General features: G+C 42.5%; 1 protein-coding gene across 1 annotated transcript; it reads right to left on the bottom strand.

Annotated features, from left to right (window-relative positions):
- Positions 1-7180: 7180 nt before the first annotated feature.
- Positions 7181-13711, bottom strand: LOC143333911 (uncharacterized). Its single transcript, XM_076752286.1, is given in 6 exon segments — positions 7181-7558; positions 8523-8710; positions 8834-8923; positions 9867-10449; positions 12307-12867; positions 12869-13711. Coding segments are annotated over 6 exon segments (2643 nt in total).
- Between the last annotated feature and the right edge of the window lie 1929 nt (positions 13712-15640).

Raw genomic sequence — 15640 nt, forward strand, 5'->3', positions numbered from 1 at the left:
TAGCATGAGTTACTACAAGAATCACTGTATATCACTTAATTGATATTTAATTAATTAATAAATAGAAGAACAAAAAACCTCAACTAACCTTAAATTCTACAATATAATCCAATATAATCTCTAATTACTAATAGGCGTAGGGGTATTGAAACGAATGTTTTCCAGTCTATATTCCTGTGATTTAGCCTTTGTTATCCACCCAAATCCGTTACCTTGAAATTTATTATATTCCCAACATTCCTGAATTACACTCTTGGTAGCGTTTTCATTACCACACCCACGTAGACGGCTCCAATATGTAAGTGTAATTTTATCTCTTCTTAGATCTTATGGAACTTCTCCTAATTCTACCTGTAGTGCCTTGATTGGTGTTAACCTCATTGCCCCAGTGCATATCCTAAGTGCTTTATTTACCACTCTATCAATCTTATCTAAGTGTGTTTTGGTAGCTGCACCATAAACAAAACAACCATAATCTATTATTGATCTCATCAAAGCCCTATAAATATACATCAATGCCTGTTTGTCTGCTCCCCACTCTTGCCCCCCTATCGCTCTCATTAAATTAACAACTTGTTTACATTTCATTTCCACCTTCTCCACATGTGTCTTCTATAGGCCCTTCTGCTCTAACCAAATGCCCAGATATTTAAATGTATCTACTTTCTCCATGTCTGGTCCATATAGCTTCAGGCTCTGTTTATTTATCCCTTCCTTCCTTGTGAGGAGCATGTAACAGGATTTGCTTGTAGAAAGTGTAGCAGAACTGGTCTGTAGCTGACCCTCTTCTCACCTCTTTGCATTGCTCAGGAGAAGTGTAGTGATAAAACAATCAGACTTTTAAGAGTTATTGACCATCTGGAAGGTTCACAGAAAGGTGTGAACCCAGGCAGAGACAGGATGTCTGGTTTAGAGACCTCTTCTCACACTCTTTCAGGGCAACAAGAGTCACTGATAACACTTTTACTTCTAATTTACATCTGGTCAAGACGTTCTCATGGAGGTGCTAACTCTGTCTTGATAGCCCATGGGAGTTAAGGACAATAAAACTGCCTGGATGGACGAATGCCATGTCTCAAAGGAATCTTCAAACCAGATTCTGTATGTCTGTGTGCCTTTTTGCTTAACCTACCAAATTAACCAAATCTCAATGTTTGATTTAACTGTAGATGTTATTACATTGCTAAGCTCGTGATCAGTACAATAACAATGCTTTCCTGGTTTTTCTAACTTACAGGGTGACGAAACTTTGAATTAAACTATTTCAAAGGTTTTCTCTGAGTTTCTACCATGTAACCATACTGCCATCTAGAGGTTCATAGCGGTTAGGGTGAATGTGCTTAGCGGAAGACATTTATTAATACGTAACTATAATAGCGATAATCATTTCGGCAAATATAGTCTGCCCTTCTTTATTCCTTCATCATATTAAAGTAGTTATACCCTTAGTCATCATGTTTATTGGGATTAGTATTAGAAAATGTTACTGTATTCATTGTTTAATGTTGTCGTTATTCATAAGAATTGTCTAACGCATGTAGTGAACACGCATGTCGTTGTTGAAGTGCCATTGAAAATTGATCATTTAAAATATATTCGATTGACCATAGTGAGAAGCAGATGAGCCCTCGTATGAATCATTAATTAATTCTCGCTCTGTGGAATGAAATCAGGTTGCGCGTCTGCGAACCATCCCACATGCGTGATGGCCTATTGATTAGACACGCCCTGGAGCGATGATAAAGTTAGTCGCGCATAGCGGACTTCAGTTTAGTTTTGTCTTTCTTCCAGTCAAGTTTTGTTTTTCTTTCGTCTCGTTTTGTCTTAGTTTGTGTTAAGTTCTGTTCTTTAGTTTTCAAGTATTTTTATGCTCCGTCGTTTTCTCAGTCTTTTTGTTGCTGCTCACAACTACACAGAGTGGCCTGATTTGATTCTGCAGAAAACGCACTTTTCTAATCTTCGTGAAACTTTCATTTTGCTCGCCATGCCAAGCCGCATAATTCCTATTTTTGTTGTTAAAGTCTAGTCACGTAATAATAATGTTGAAGACATTTTCGACCGGCCATCGAAGAGTTTCTCAATCTTATTATTAGTAATCAAAAGCCTTGCCAAACGGCCAACAACTAACTGACCACGGCGCGGAGCCTCTTCGTGTTAGTTCGGAGCAGACCTCTACAGGAACATCGCTGACAAAGTAGGCATATTTAAGTGGTTTTGAATAAGAGTTGGTCCGTGAGGTTGAGATATTGTTAATTTGTCTAAATTCTTTAAATCGTTCATTCAATAAATTAACTTCATATTCGCGTCCCCTTTTCCCTTTAATACCTACTTCTCACTATCGCCAAACTCATTTTACCATTCTCTTGCCATAAGTTCCTCTATGCAGTGTTTGTGTTAATCTACCTCATCCATATAATCTATCGTATTATTCATGATTCATATTCATCTCATTATTGTGTTTAATAAATGATCTTTTGCATACAAGTCATTGTCCGACGGTGTCCTTTTGAGCTGGATATAAGCAATCCCTGTACAGAGAGTTTACGCCTTAGATTATCCGGCTGATCTACTGTTGATTCATTTGTTCACTACATCAGCATTAACAGATATAATATACAAAATCCTTCTTAGCTGAAGAAGGTTGGTGCCCTGAGTCTTATTAAGGAATGTAACATTAATTTAGAGGTAATTCCCCTACAAAAGTTTGAATCCCCAATCATATGACCACTGTTACGTTTTACTTATTGCTTCCTTAATTTTACCCATAACTCTTGAGATATCTTGTCCCCTTGCCGAGATGGCCCCATCGTCTGCATAAATAGCTGACCCGATCCTTCTGTCCAGATTCATAAAAATATCATTAATCATAACATTAAATAAAACTGGACTAACTACACTGCCTTGTGGTATTCCATTAATAATTTCAAATTCAGACAACTCTGAACCTACCTTAACTCTGAATCTTCGATCAGATAAGAAATCTAATACCCAGTTATAGAATCTTCCTCTAATTCCCATCCTGTTCAGTTTCATTTACAACCCTTCTCTCCACATAGGTAAGCTATTTCAATATCAAAAAATACAATAGTCATTAATTCTTTCATTTTAAATGTCTTCTCTATCTCATTACTTACTTTTACAACAGCATCCATTGTTGAACGTCCTTTCCGAAATCCACTTTGATATGATGCAAATAACCCTCTATGTTCTAAAAAGTAAGTCTTCTGACTAATATCTTTTCCATCCATTTACATAGATGAGAGGTTAATGCTATAGGTCTGTAGTTACCAGCGTTGTTCGGATCTTTACCAGGTTTGTTAAAAGGCAGTGTTACGGCACTCTTCCAGCTTTTTGGCATTTTCTCTTCTTCCCATATCTTATTAAATAGCTGTAAAATTATCTTTAATACTTCTTCAGGTACTTTTCTGAACATAGCATAACTCAGCTGATCCTCTCCTGTTGCAGTATAATCATTTCCATTCAATGCTGTTACTAATTCATTCATGGTAATTTCTGAATCCATAGCACTTTCCTCATTATCTTTCTTTCTATATACATCCCTATTTTCATTTAGAATCTCCTCTTTCCTTTCTCTATGGAGGTCATCCAGATGGTTACCACTGTGGACACTAGCAAAATTCTTACCTAATATGTTTGCCTTTTCCTTATCTGTTATTGCCATTCCTCTGAAGAAGCCACAGAGTGGTAAAACATCAGGGAATACTTTGAGATTGTAATGAGATTTTAACAATTTTAAAACTCTTTTTTAATCCATTGAAGAAAAGACATACAAATCTTGCTGAAACTCCCTTGTGCACTCTGTTGCGTTGAGTATTTCTGGGTTTGACTAGGACTTAAAAATTTGAGAAGCCATCTCTCCCCTAACTGGGATTTGAATCTCGATTGTTTTGAAGTGATTTTGAAGAACTACACCTGGAGTGCAATTAACCTCCGTTTGGACTTGCATGCCATTTATTTGTGTGTTTTTCTGAGAAATAGCTTTGGGCCTTGCCTTGAGGGTCTTTGGTATTGGCAGAGAATATTGGCTCTCTATATAAAAATCTCTAAAAAAAATTCTAAAAAAGAAGAAATGTGGTATTGTTTGGAAGTTTGTTTGCAAGATTAAAGGATTAACAGAAAAAAACATAAAATACCTCAAACAATCTCTTTCTCCATTCATGTCTAATTGGTCTTGTGAAATCCCCCACTGTTAAAGATTGCTTCTGATTTGCTCCATCTTTTTCTCCAAAATCAATCTAAAGGCTGTAAGTCTAATGTGAACATGGAAAACATAACATGTTCCTCCATACCCAGCAAAGACAATAATTTGGCAAAGACATATTTTAAATTGCTACAGGCCATCCCTTAGGCAGAAATTATTGAAAAATCCCAACTCACGCAACAGTCTCCCATAGGAATGAGGAAACAAGTAGAAAAACTCACTGCATTCATCAAACTGTCCTCCCCATGTGAAGAAACTCGTGAAAAAGTACAACTAAACACTAACAGGTGGATGAAAGAAAATATGAACATCTTGCAAGAGCATTATGATATGGTAATGGCAAAATGTATCCAGAATCTGCCTCAGCATGAACCCATGGCACTGGAGAAAGCCATCACATATGGCAGAATGAGATGCAAACATAAATTGACTACATCCAGACTAACTTCACCGACGAAGGAAAAAACATCAAACATCATAACGGAAACAAGCAATGCCGAGTTTTACTGTGATCCTACTAGGAAGGGAGAGGAGTGGCCGGAGCTTAGCCATGGAGTGGAGCAGTCTTGGTGCACTCCGCCACCTCGCCCCAAATGTGCCCACTGCACTAGTCAACGAAAATTATGACTAAATATCATTGGCAACGTAAATGCTGGTCATGTGATGATAACTATAATTAATTATTTTAAATAATTAATTTTGTAAACCACATTTAATCTCGTTTTAATTCGTCAACAATATTGCATTATATATTTGATTAAAGTTTTCGTCACATAATGTTACGACCCCGGCTCGAGGGGGAAGGGAAGCAACATAATAACCAGTTGTACTTGGTATAAATAAAAAAGTTTATTGATAAGTTTGCAAAAGAAAGATGTAAAGGCGAAAACTGAGGCAAACAAAGGAAGTGGGCGGGTGGATGCTGCTCAAACCATAAAAGTAATAAAACACAAAGCGGGTCCGCAAAAGGAGAACGTAACCAAACACTTATTTTTGCTTATGAGCGAAAAAAAGAAACCAAACTTCTCTAAGTCATCACTAACAAACAAAACAAAACATAAATACACAAGAGTCAGCATCCCTTAAGCCTGGTGTGACTAACAACATTCACGCTACCAGTATGAAATGCAGTTATCTGTTATTAAAACCTTACCCTTGCCCAAAATTCCTATTTTTCACACAGTTCTATTTGACCTCAGCAATTTACACAGCTTGCGCTGCCACAAGGACCACACAGTTAAATCTGGCGTGCTGCATATCAGCCGCCCCGTTGCATCGTTTGGCCAGGTTATATTGGTGCTGGCAGCTGGCGATTGGTTGTCCTGGAGGCCGCCGCGCCAATCACAACCTCGTCCGTCGGTCCACGCCTCCCTCTTCAGGCATCCAACAGGCGACGAGGTTCCACACAGGTTACTCTACATACACACACACACAGCGGAAACCACACAAGAAACAGGGGAGCCGGCGCTGGCCGTAACACCCCTCCCCTTAAGATATAAACCACAAGGTTTTTATTTTACGACCCATGATCAATCAACACATGGACACCTACCTCAACACGACCTCTAAAACCTCTATACTTACCACACCCTGGACAGAGCATCTGCCAACACATTGTCGGTCCCTTTTTTATGACGGATGTCTAATTTGTATTCCTGCACAATTAACGCCCAGCGCATGAGGCGCTGGTTGTGATTGTACATGTGGGACAGAAAAACAAGAGGGTTATGGACCAAACACCACGACCGGCCAGGGGCTTGAACCAACATAGACTTCAAAGTGTTGTAGTGCTAACAACAAGGCAAGGGTCTCCTTCTCTATCGTGGAATATGACAACTGGTGCTTGAGGAACTTACGGGAAAAATAGCACACTGGGCGATCAACTCCAGCGGCATCTTCCTGTAACAGGACTGCACCGGCTCCTACCGCGCTCGCATCAACCTCCAGCTTGAACGGCCTGGAGAAATCTGGAGCAGTGAGAACAGGGGCGTGGCAAAGAAGGGACTTGACACTTTCAAATGCATGTTGACAGTCAGTACACCACACAAAGTCAACTTTGGGGCTGAGCAAACTGGTCAGCGGACGAAGGACAGTGGAAAAGTTACGGCAGAAACTTCTGTAGTAACCAGCCATGCCAAGGAAACGTCGTAAGGCTCTCCGAGTGGAGGGCACTGGATAATCGGCGATGGCAGCGACTTTAGCTTCTAGGGGTCGTACCTGACCCTGTCCCACTTGTCTCCCCAAGTATGAGACTGTGGCCTGGCCAAATTCACATTTGGCCAGGTTCAGGGTGAGCGACGCTTCAGCCAGCCGAACAAACACCTGTTCAATATTTTTCGTATGCTCCTCCCACGTAGAGGAATACACAATCAGATCATCTAAATATGCATTACAGTTACGCACCCCCGCTAGAACTGTGTTCACTAGTCGTTGAAATGTGGCGGGAGCGTTACACATACCAAAGGCCATCACTGTGTACTGTAAAAAATGATCTGGGGTCACAAAGGCAGAGATAATGGATGCACGGTCTGTCAGCGGCACCTGCCAATAACCTTTTAGCAAATCAAGTTTGCTAACAAACTTGGCTGTGCCCAGATTATCCACACAGTCTTCCATCCTCGGTAAGGGATATGAATCAGGCACTGTAACAGCATTCACTTTTCGAAAGTCAGTAATGAAGCGCGGTGAACCGTCAGATTTAGCCTCTAATAGACACGGAGAGCTCCAGGGACTGGAACTGGTCGTGGCTAAACCGTGTTGCATAAGATACTCCGCCTCCTGCTTCATTAATTCACGCTTCACAGGATTCACACGATGCTGCAGAACATTGGTACGACTGGGGACATCATTGAAAAGACACGGGAAACGACTAACTAACCCAAGTACATCACGCTGTTGTTCCTGGGTCAAGTGATGTAACTGGGCCGGCAGCGCCTGCAACATCTCAGAGTTTGGTAGTCAGGCGCTTTGATGAGCCGCCGGGCGCAACACCAAACCGTCATCTCTGTCGGTCATGTCGGGAGTCTCTGTCACTATTACCGCCGAACTGAGGGAGAGGACCAGAGAAGGAGCATCACTGAACTCTGGAAGAACGGCAGGGATAGTCTGGGAGTGATACTGTTTCAACATATTAACATGGCATACTCGAGTTTTATGTCTCCGCTCAGGAGTGCTGATGACGTAATCAGTATCACTCAGGTGATCGCGGATTTCGTACGGACCAGAAAACTTGGCGGAGAGTGCTGAGCTGGTGATCGGCAGCAGTGCCAAGACTTTATCACCGCGCACAAAACTGCGTGGAATGGTGGCGCGATCGAATCGACGCTTCATCACCGTCTGAGAGAGAGAGAGGGTTTGTTTCGCCAGAGAATTAGCGTGATACAAACGCTCACGGAAACGACTGACATAATCCAGTACATTTGTTTCCGGAGTCATATCAGTGGACAGAAACTTGTCTTTTAAGGATTTTAACGGCACGCGCGGCGTGTGACCAAAGACCAGTTCAGCTGGACTGAATCCCAACGATTCTTGGACAGCTTCTCGGGCAGCGAACAATACAAACGGGATACCTTCATCCCAATTTTTTCCTGACTCCAAGCAATATTTATGAAGCATGGATTTCAATGTCTGATGCCACCTCTCTAGCGCGCCCTGGGACTCTGGGTGATACGCACTAGAGACTGCATGTTTAATATTCAACACTTTAAGGACCTGTTTAAACAACCTCGACAGGAAGTTTGTACCCTGATCAGTTTGGATTATGTTTGGCAACCCAAAGGTGGAAAAAAAACTTCGTCAAGGCTTTTACCACGGAGTTTGCAGTTATTTTTCTCAGCGGCACAGCTTCAGGGAACCGCGTCGCAGCGCACATGATGGTGAGTAGATACTGGTTTCCACTTGTTGTACGGGGTAACGGGCCCACACAGTCTACTATTACCCTTTCAAATGGTTCACCTATTGCGGGAATGGGATGCAATGGGGCCGGAGGGATGGTTTGGTTCGGTTTCCCCACAATCTGGCACACATGACAACAACGACAGTGGTTAACAACGTCAGTTTTTAATCCAGGCCAAAAGAAATGCCTAAGAATGAGCTGGTATGTTTTGGTTACTCCTAAGTGCCCTGACCATTGACTCTCATGTGCTACAGATAATACATGCTGACGGTACACAGACAGGACAACTATCTGGTTGACAGCGCTCGGGTCTGTATCAGCGGCAGCAGGGGACCATCTACGCACCAGCACATCATTATCCATCAGATAGGTTACTCTATCACCACTTGCATTGTTGTTACTCACCACTTTGGAAAAACACTTCTTTAATGTCAGATCCGCTCTTTGTGCGGCACACAGACGCTCGCGGGTCACCGGCAGTGACAAAGCATCAGCTGATGACTGCGCTACACGGACGGAGCTCACCGGCTCGGCGGCGGATTTACCGGGCGACGCAGTGACAGTCTCCGGTTCACCAACCGTTTTAGACTCACCTGAAAGGGCAGACATTAGCACAGTATCAGACAAAGACACATCGTCATCAGCCTTATTTTTAAGTGCTTGTGCACGGGTGATCACACAGCTTGGGTACAAGTCTGTGGATGTGAACACATTACTCTCTTCCACACATGGAGGTGACTCCAACACCTCCAGAACAGGAGTAATCTTACCTCCAGCGATGTCATTCCCCATTAAGAAGGCGATACCTTTAATCGGCAATTCACGCGAGGATCACTGATTGAGAGCCACCGGTGTCTCTTAATATACGCACCGGATGCTGCGCGGCTGGATCACCTGTCAATGACACTAAACCGTCAAACACGAAGGGTTTAAAACATGAATCAAGCTCCTCATCCGGAGCAGAGACAGGTGTGCGCTGCTCCACTGTAATGAAACCAATGCCTTTTGGCGGAGCGCTTTGAGAAGAGGATGGCTGTGATTTACGGTGGTAATTTTGACAATCAGCAATGATATGTCCAGGTTTGTGGCAGTAGTAACACAGTCTGTCCCTATCCTGCTTCACTACAGCTTGTGTTTTAGGCTGATATGTGTGTGTAGCCGGAGTATATTGAGGCTTCTCTGCAGAAACTGGCAGAAAAGCCGTCTTGTGAGTTAGCACATACTCATCAGCTAACACAGCGGCTGCAGAGAGTGACTGCACCTTCTGCTCATTTAAATAAATCACAACACGATCAGACACACAGTTTTTGAACTCCTCTAACAAAAGCAGCTCTTTTAGGGAATCAAAATCTTTAACTTTACAGCTATTGATCCATTTATCAAACAGGATTCCCTTCTCCCTCGCAAACTCAACAAAGGTCTGAGTTTGGGCTTTTTTATGGTTCCTGAATTTTTGTCTATAAGCCTCAGGAACCAACTCATAGGCACGCAGAATAGCAGCTTTCACACAGTCATAATCAAGGCTATCTGCTAGGGTCAGTGCAGCCACAGCTTCTTGAGCTTTCCCCAGAATTTTGCACTGCAATAAGAGCGGCCACACTTCTGCTGGCCACTGCAGAGCAGAAGCTATGCGCTCAAAGGCACCGAAATAAGAGTCCACTTCAGACTCACGAAAGGTGGGAACTATTGCAACATGTTTACTTACATCAAAGGCTATATTAGGTATGGAGGTGGAAACAGGAGGATTACCTGTGTCACCAGCAGGTGCAGGTGATGTTTGTGACTCACGCTGTGATTGGAGCTCCAGCTCCCACAGTCTGACTGCTTTGTCAGCTTCTATTTCCAGCTTGCGCACCTCCAGTTGATATTTCAGCTTTGCCTCACGGTCGTGCAGCTTTTCCTCAGACTCCATTTTGAGACGGGCCATGCGGACTTTCAACCGCGCCTCATCTCGAGACCCCGTGCTGCCTGGTGAGTGGGGATCAAAACGTGGAAGCGTGTGTGGCGTCTTAGTCTGCACACCAGCCCCACCACTAGAAGTAGCAGCCACCTGAGCTGCTTGAGGCTCATCCTCCACCTTATGTGCCTCTACACCCTCACTCGGGGTGCCATCACCAAGCACATGCATGTCATCAGATTGCACAGGCAACACAAGAACCTCCATGTCCACCAACTTACCTATAATTAGAGCCTTAAGATCCCTTTTTAGCATAGATTTAGAATACGTGAGGCTGAAGTGGTCTGCTATCTCAGCCAACTCATCCTTACCGCAGCTGTTAAGCTGCTCTAGAGTGGGCGTGTCTAAAAAAGACTCCAGGTCAAACATGGCTGCCTATGAGGGGAACCAGCTGCACCTTATTACCCAAGTTACACAACTTCAACTTTACAAAATTTGAGCAAACCTACCTATAAAACAATTTTATCATGGGACCCTTTTAACAGGAGATCCCGGACGAGCCCCCATTTATGTTACGACCCCGGCTCGAGGGGGAAGGGAAGCAACATAATAACCAGTTGTACTTGGTATAAATAAAAAAGTTTATTGATAAGTTTGCAAAAGAAAGATGTAAAGTTGAAAACTGAGGCAATCAAAGGAAGTGGGCGGGTGGATGCTGCTCAAACCATAAAAGTAATAAAACACAAAACGGGTCCTCAAAAGGAGAACGTAACCAAACACTTATTTGCTTATGAGCGAAGAAAAGAAACCAAACTTCTCTAAGTCATCACTAACAAACAAAACAAAACATAAATACACAAGAGTCAGCATTCCTTAAGCCTGGTGTGACTAACAACATTCACGCTACCAGTATGAAATGCAGTTATCAGTTATTAAAACCTTACCTTGCCCAAAATTCCTATTTTTCACACAGTTCTATTTGACCTCAGCAATTTACACAGCTCGCGCTGCCACAAGGACCACACAGTTAAATCTGGTGTGCTGCACATCAGCCGCCCCGTTGCATCGTTTGGCTAGGTTATATTTGTGCTGGCAGCTGGCGATTGGTTGTCCTGGACGCCGCCGCACCAATCACAACCTCGTCCGTCGGTCCACGCCTCCCTCTTCAGGCATCCAACAGGCGACGAGGTTCCACACAGGTTACTCTACATACACACACACACACAGCGGAAACCACACAAGAAACAGGGGAGCCGGCGCTGGCCGTAACACATGACAAGCATTTACGTTGTGCCTTGTCTCATTTTCGTCACAATATTTAGTCATAATTTTCACTGACGCAAGCAACACTACACTGCACCCCACACCAGGCTTTTGGCCCTGGCCCCACCAACTCAACCTCTGGAAGCAAGAGTCGGCCTGTCCTCGCTCCTGACTTGATTCCTCGCTCCGATCCTGGCCCGATTTCCGGCACTCCTTTGGCGTTGGATCTTGACCACAACCAATTATTTCTTATTTAATACTGACTAATTTATTTCATAATTTAACTTATTTAACCCTCCTGTTATGTTCATTTGTCAGGAACAGCAATGATGTTCCCGGGTCAATTTGACCCGGTGCATGTTTAATTATGCAAAAGATGTCCGAAATCAAAAAAATCCTAATCAGCATTGTTAATATTTCATTACTAACTCCATTACTAACTATCCTATCAATATTTAGTACAATGGTATTACTTACCTCTCACAATTAATGGTTCAATTAGGATAATTCGCTTTTCATAAAAAAAATACATGTTCAAACTTTTTTTAATGTTACACCATTTTATTACTTTTGAAAGACCAACATATAAAACACAATAGTTTTACATAACATTGAAACATAACATTTAAATTTTGTTTTACATACATGCACGTCTTGTGAACCAGAAATGAACAAAATAAGTATGTATGTGTGTGTGTGTGTGTTTGTGTGTGTGTGTCTGTCCGTCTGTCTGTCTAATCTACACAGCACACGAGTGACATGTCACCACACTGTGCTTTGTGCAAATGAATTTTGCACATTTCACACAGGTCATGCTTGTCTTGACATCATCAGATGGCCTGCAGACCTGGCACCTCTTCCTCTTCCTTTTTCCCCCAGCAGCAACCTAGAAACAAGAGGACCATGCTTTACTATGATGTCTTTTTGCTGATCCCAAGATACATACAACGCACTCTCATACACTTATACACATACATGCACACATGTACACACATGCACACACACACACACACACACACACTTATTTACCTCAGGCACTGGTGTACTAGGTGCAGTCCTCTCCTGGATCTCCCTCACTGTGGCTGCAGCGGCTGGGGTCCTTGGCAGGTGCTGCCTCCGTTGGATGTGCGGTGTCACAAGCGCCTTCCCCAGCTCCTTGAGAAAGATGCGCCTCTTGTACAGCTTTGACACATTCCACTCAGGAAAGATCTCAGTCCAGATGACAAACGCTTTCTGGTCCTCCATTGTGCTGATTTCCATGTTTTTGTGCAGAGTGCTCATGACCACAACATTTTTTCCCTTTTTGGGGCAGTAAGACACTAGGGCTGTGGTATCTGTGAAGGCAAACATGGAAGATTGAGGGGCTCTATTCTTGATTACCAGCAGCTCAGCAGGGAGTTCAGCCCTGTTCTTTCGGACAGTTCTGACCATTGTGAGCTTTCTCTTTAGAAGCTCCTGACCCAAGTTGTAGCTTGTGAAAAAATTGTCACAGGTTATGTTGTGCCCCCTGAGACCCTGTGCCTTGTCGAGCACGACCCTCTTGCCCTGATTCTTCTCCGGGGCTCCTCCAACTGGCTTTCCAGTGTAAACCAACCTGCATGTTCAATGCATAGCTGGTGTTTGCATCACATGCTGCCCAGATTTTTATCCCATATTTAGCTGGTTTGGAAGGCATGTATTGCCTAAATGGGCAGCGACCTCTGAATGCCACCAGCCTTTCATCCACTGTGACATTCGGGCCTGGGTTATAGAGTAGTGGAAGCTGCTCTACCCACTTATCCCACACTGTCCTGATAGCTGCAAGATTGTCTCTCTCCCATCTGCCAGCCCTTGTCTCGCGATTATCAAATCGGATTACTCTGGAGAAAATGTGAAAGGTCTCCAGAGACATTGTGGCTCGAAATATTGCCCTGCCTGTCTCTGCATCCCACAGACTGGCTGTCGATTCATCCTTTGACTTATAGACCCCAGCCAGGATGAGGAGCCCAAAATACGCATCTAAATGCGTTTTGTCCAGCTCCTTCCACTCCTCCCCAAAAACACGCCTCCCTTCGAGGTTAGTCATTTCCAGAATGATTTTCTGGATTGAATTCGGCATGACCAGCTCAAAAGCTGACTTGATGTCTCTCACACGAGTCACTGCCATCCTAGTGGGCCCTGGCACTGTCTTTATTATGTTTTCTGCAGACAGTTTTGCCTGACGCATATTTGGGGATGAAGACCACTGTATTTCTCCATTTTTTGACATAAATGTCTTGCTTGGGGGAATTGGAATAGTATTTCCCTCATCTGGTTCAAAATCAGAATCATTTGAATCAGAATTGAGCTCAAGATAGTCTTCATCTTCAGACACATCCTCCTCTATTTCACTGTCCCGATCTAAGATGACTTCCAGAGCCTCCTGGACTGTTATGTTTTTGCTTCTGCTGCACATTTTGTAAAGCTCTGAGTGTAATGTTGGTAAGACTCCCATGTAGAGAATCTTTTATATGTTTTGCCCCCCCACTGAATGTGGGTGGAGTTTTCCCGCGAGAAGATAAATGGTTCCCATCAAAAGTCATAACACCTGCACTGTGTGTATGTGTGTGTGTGTGAGTGTGTGCGTGCGTGTGTGTACGTGTGTGTGTGTGTGTACGTGTGTGTGTGTACGTGTGTGTACGTGTGTGTGTGTATGTGTGTGTGACCAGGTATTTATCATGTTGTGGGGACAAAAATCTGTTTACACAGTCACATTGCGGGGACTCACCTGCCTTATGGGGACAAAATGCAGGTCCCTTTAATGTAAATCATTAAATTTTAGGGTGAAGACTGAGGATAGGGTTATGGGTTAGGTAAGGTTAGGTTAGGTTTAGGGTTAGGAATAGGCAGATAGTGGTTATGGTTAGAGTTAGAGTTAGGATAAGGTGCCAGGAAATGAATGTAAGTCTATGTAATGTCCCCACAAGTGATAAAGTGTGTGTGTGTGTGTGTGTGTGTGTGTGTGTGACTGGGGTGAAATATGTCTCACAGTTGCAAAGATAGCAATAATCTGACATTTCTGACACTTTTACCTCCAGTTTGATTGCTGGGTCAAATTGATCCGAACAGTATCTGTGTGATATAAACATGCAGGGGGTGGTTGCAAATATGTGAGATGAACCATTTTCATTTTATATGTTGATTACACTAATTAAGGCAAGCAGAAGAAGTTTCATACTGAAAAAACACTTTTAACTATTTTTCCTAGATCTTCAAACTTTAAAACGGGTCAATTTCACCCGTAACATAACAGGAGGGTTAAATGGATAAGGTCCAGTCTCTCCACCATTAATCATGTGCTTTTACTAACATATATATGGATTTTATGCATGCATTTTTAACAGTTACATTATTATATAAACATATATTTTAACTTTTTAGCAGCATGGTTGTGTCCACTTTTTAATCATGTTTTAAAGCACTTACTTTTATCAGGATGAACTGAACCTTATTTAAATATGATTTTACTCCCTCTAATAATTAGGGATTTATTTATGTATTATTTTATTTTTTACTCCTTTTAATTATTCTATTATTAATCCACATCTTTTGCATCACTTCTTTTTAAAGTTTGTACAAAAACTTGGGTTTCTCTCACAAGAGGCGTCTCGCCACAGTCGGAGCCTCCACGAACCAGTGTATTTTACAAAAACCTGTGGGATGTTGTCATTATTATCACTATTATTTCTTAGTAGAGCAAGTTCTTTTATCTTGGGATTGATTTTTACAAATAGAAGGTTTTAGACAGAAACCAACAATATGGCCTAAGGTCCATAAAAATGCATGACCTAATTTTAACCCCCCTTTTTCTTATGATTTTTATTTTCACAAATTGTGTATGTTTATTTATGTCATGTTTTTGATGAAGCACTTATTTGAATGCACTTTTTTTTGTATTTATAGCACCTATGTTTTACTAACCCCTCGTTTTATGTCTGCCCTCTTAAATTCAATCCCAGCACTTATTTTATCTACATTTTAATATACTCTATAAAACTTGTTCTTTTTAAGTAGTGACGGCCCCCAAATGGTATAGCAGAGACCCTGGAAAGATGGGGTACTTTCATAAATATACAAGTTCCCACTGCCGACCTGCACCGTTGTCCAATCCACTGGGCATTTTTAAATAACACTCTTGGCCAGTTTTTTAAGTAATTTTTTTTAAGGATTAAAGATCCTTTGATTTCAAATAAAAAGGGTCCTAACAGCCTTTGGATCCCCACAGCCCCCGAGAGCCTGTTCCCCTCACAGTGCTCCCCCATAAGCACTGCACTTCTACCCAAACCTAACCTTAACCACACGGGCTGAAGTCCATTAAGTGAGACTGAGTGGGGTCGAGGTGTTG

Source organism: Chaetodon auriga, chromosome 16 (genome assembly GCF_051107435.1).
Source record: "Chaetodon auriga isolate fChaAug3 chromosome 16, fChaAug3.hap1, whole genome shotgun sequence".
NCBI lineage: Eukaryota > Metazoa > Chordata > Actinopteri > Chaetodontiformes > Chaetodontidae > Chaetodon > Chaetodon auriga.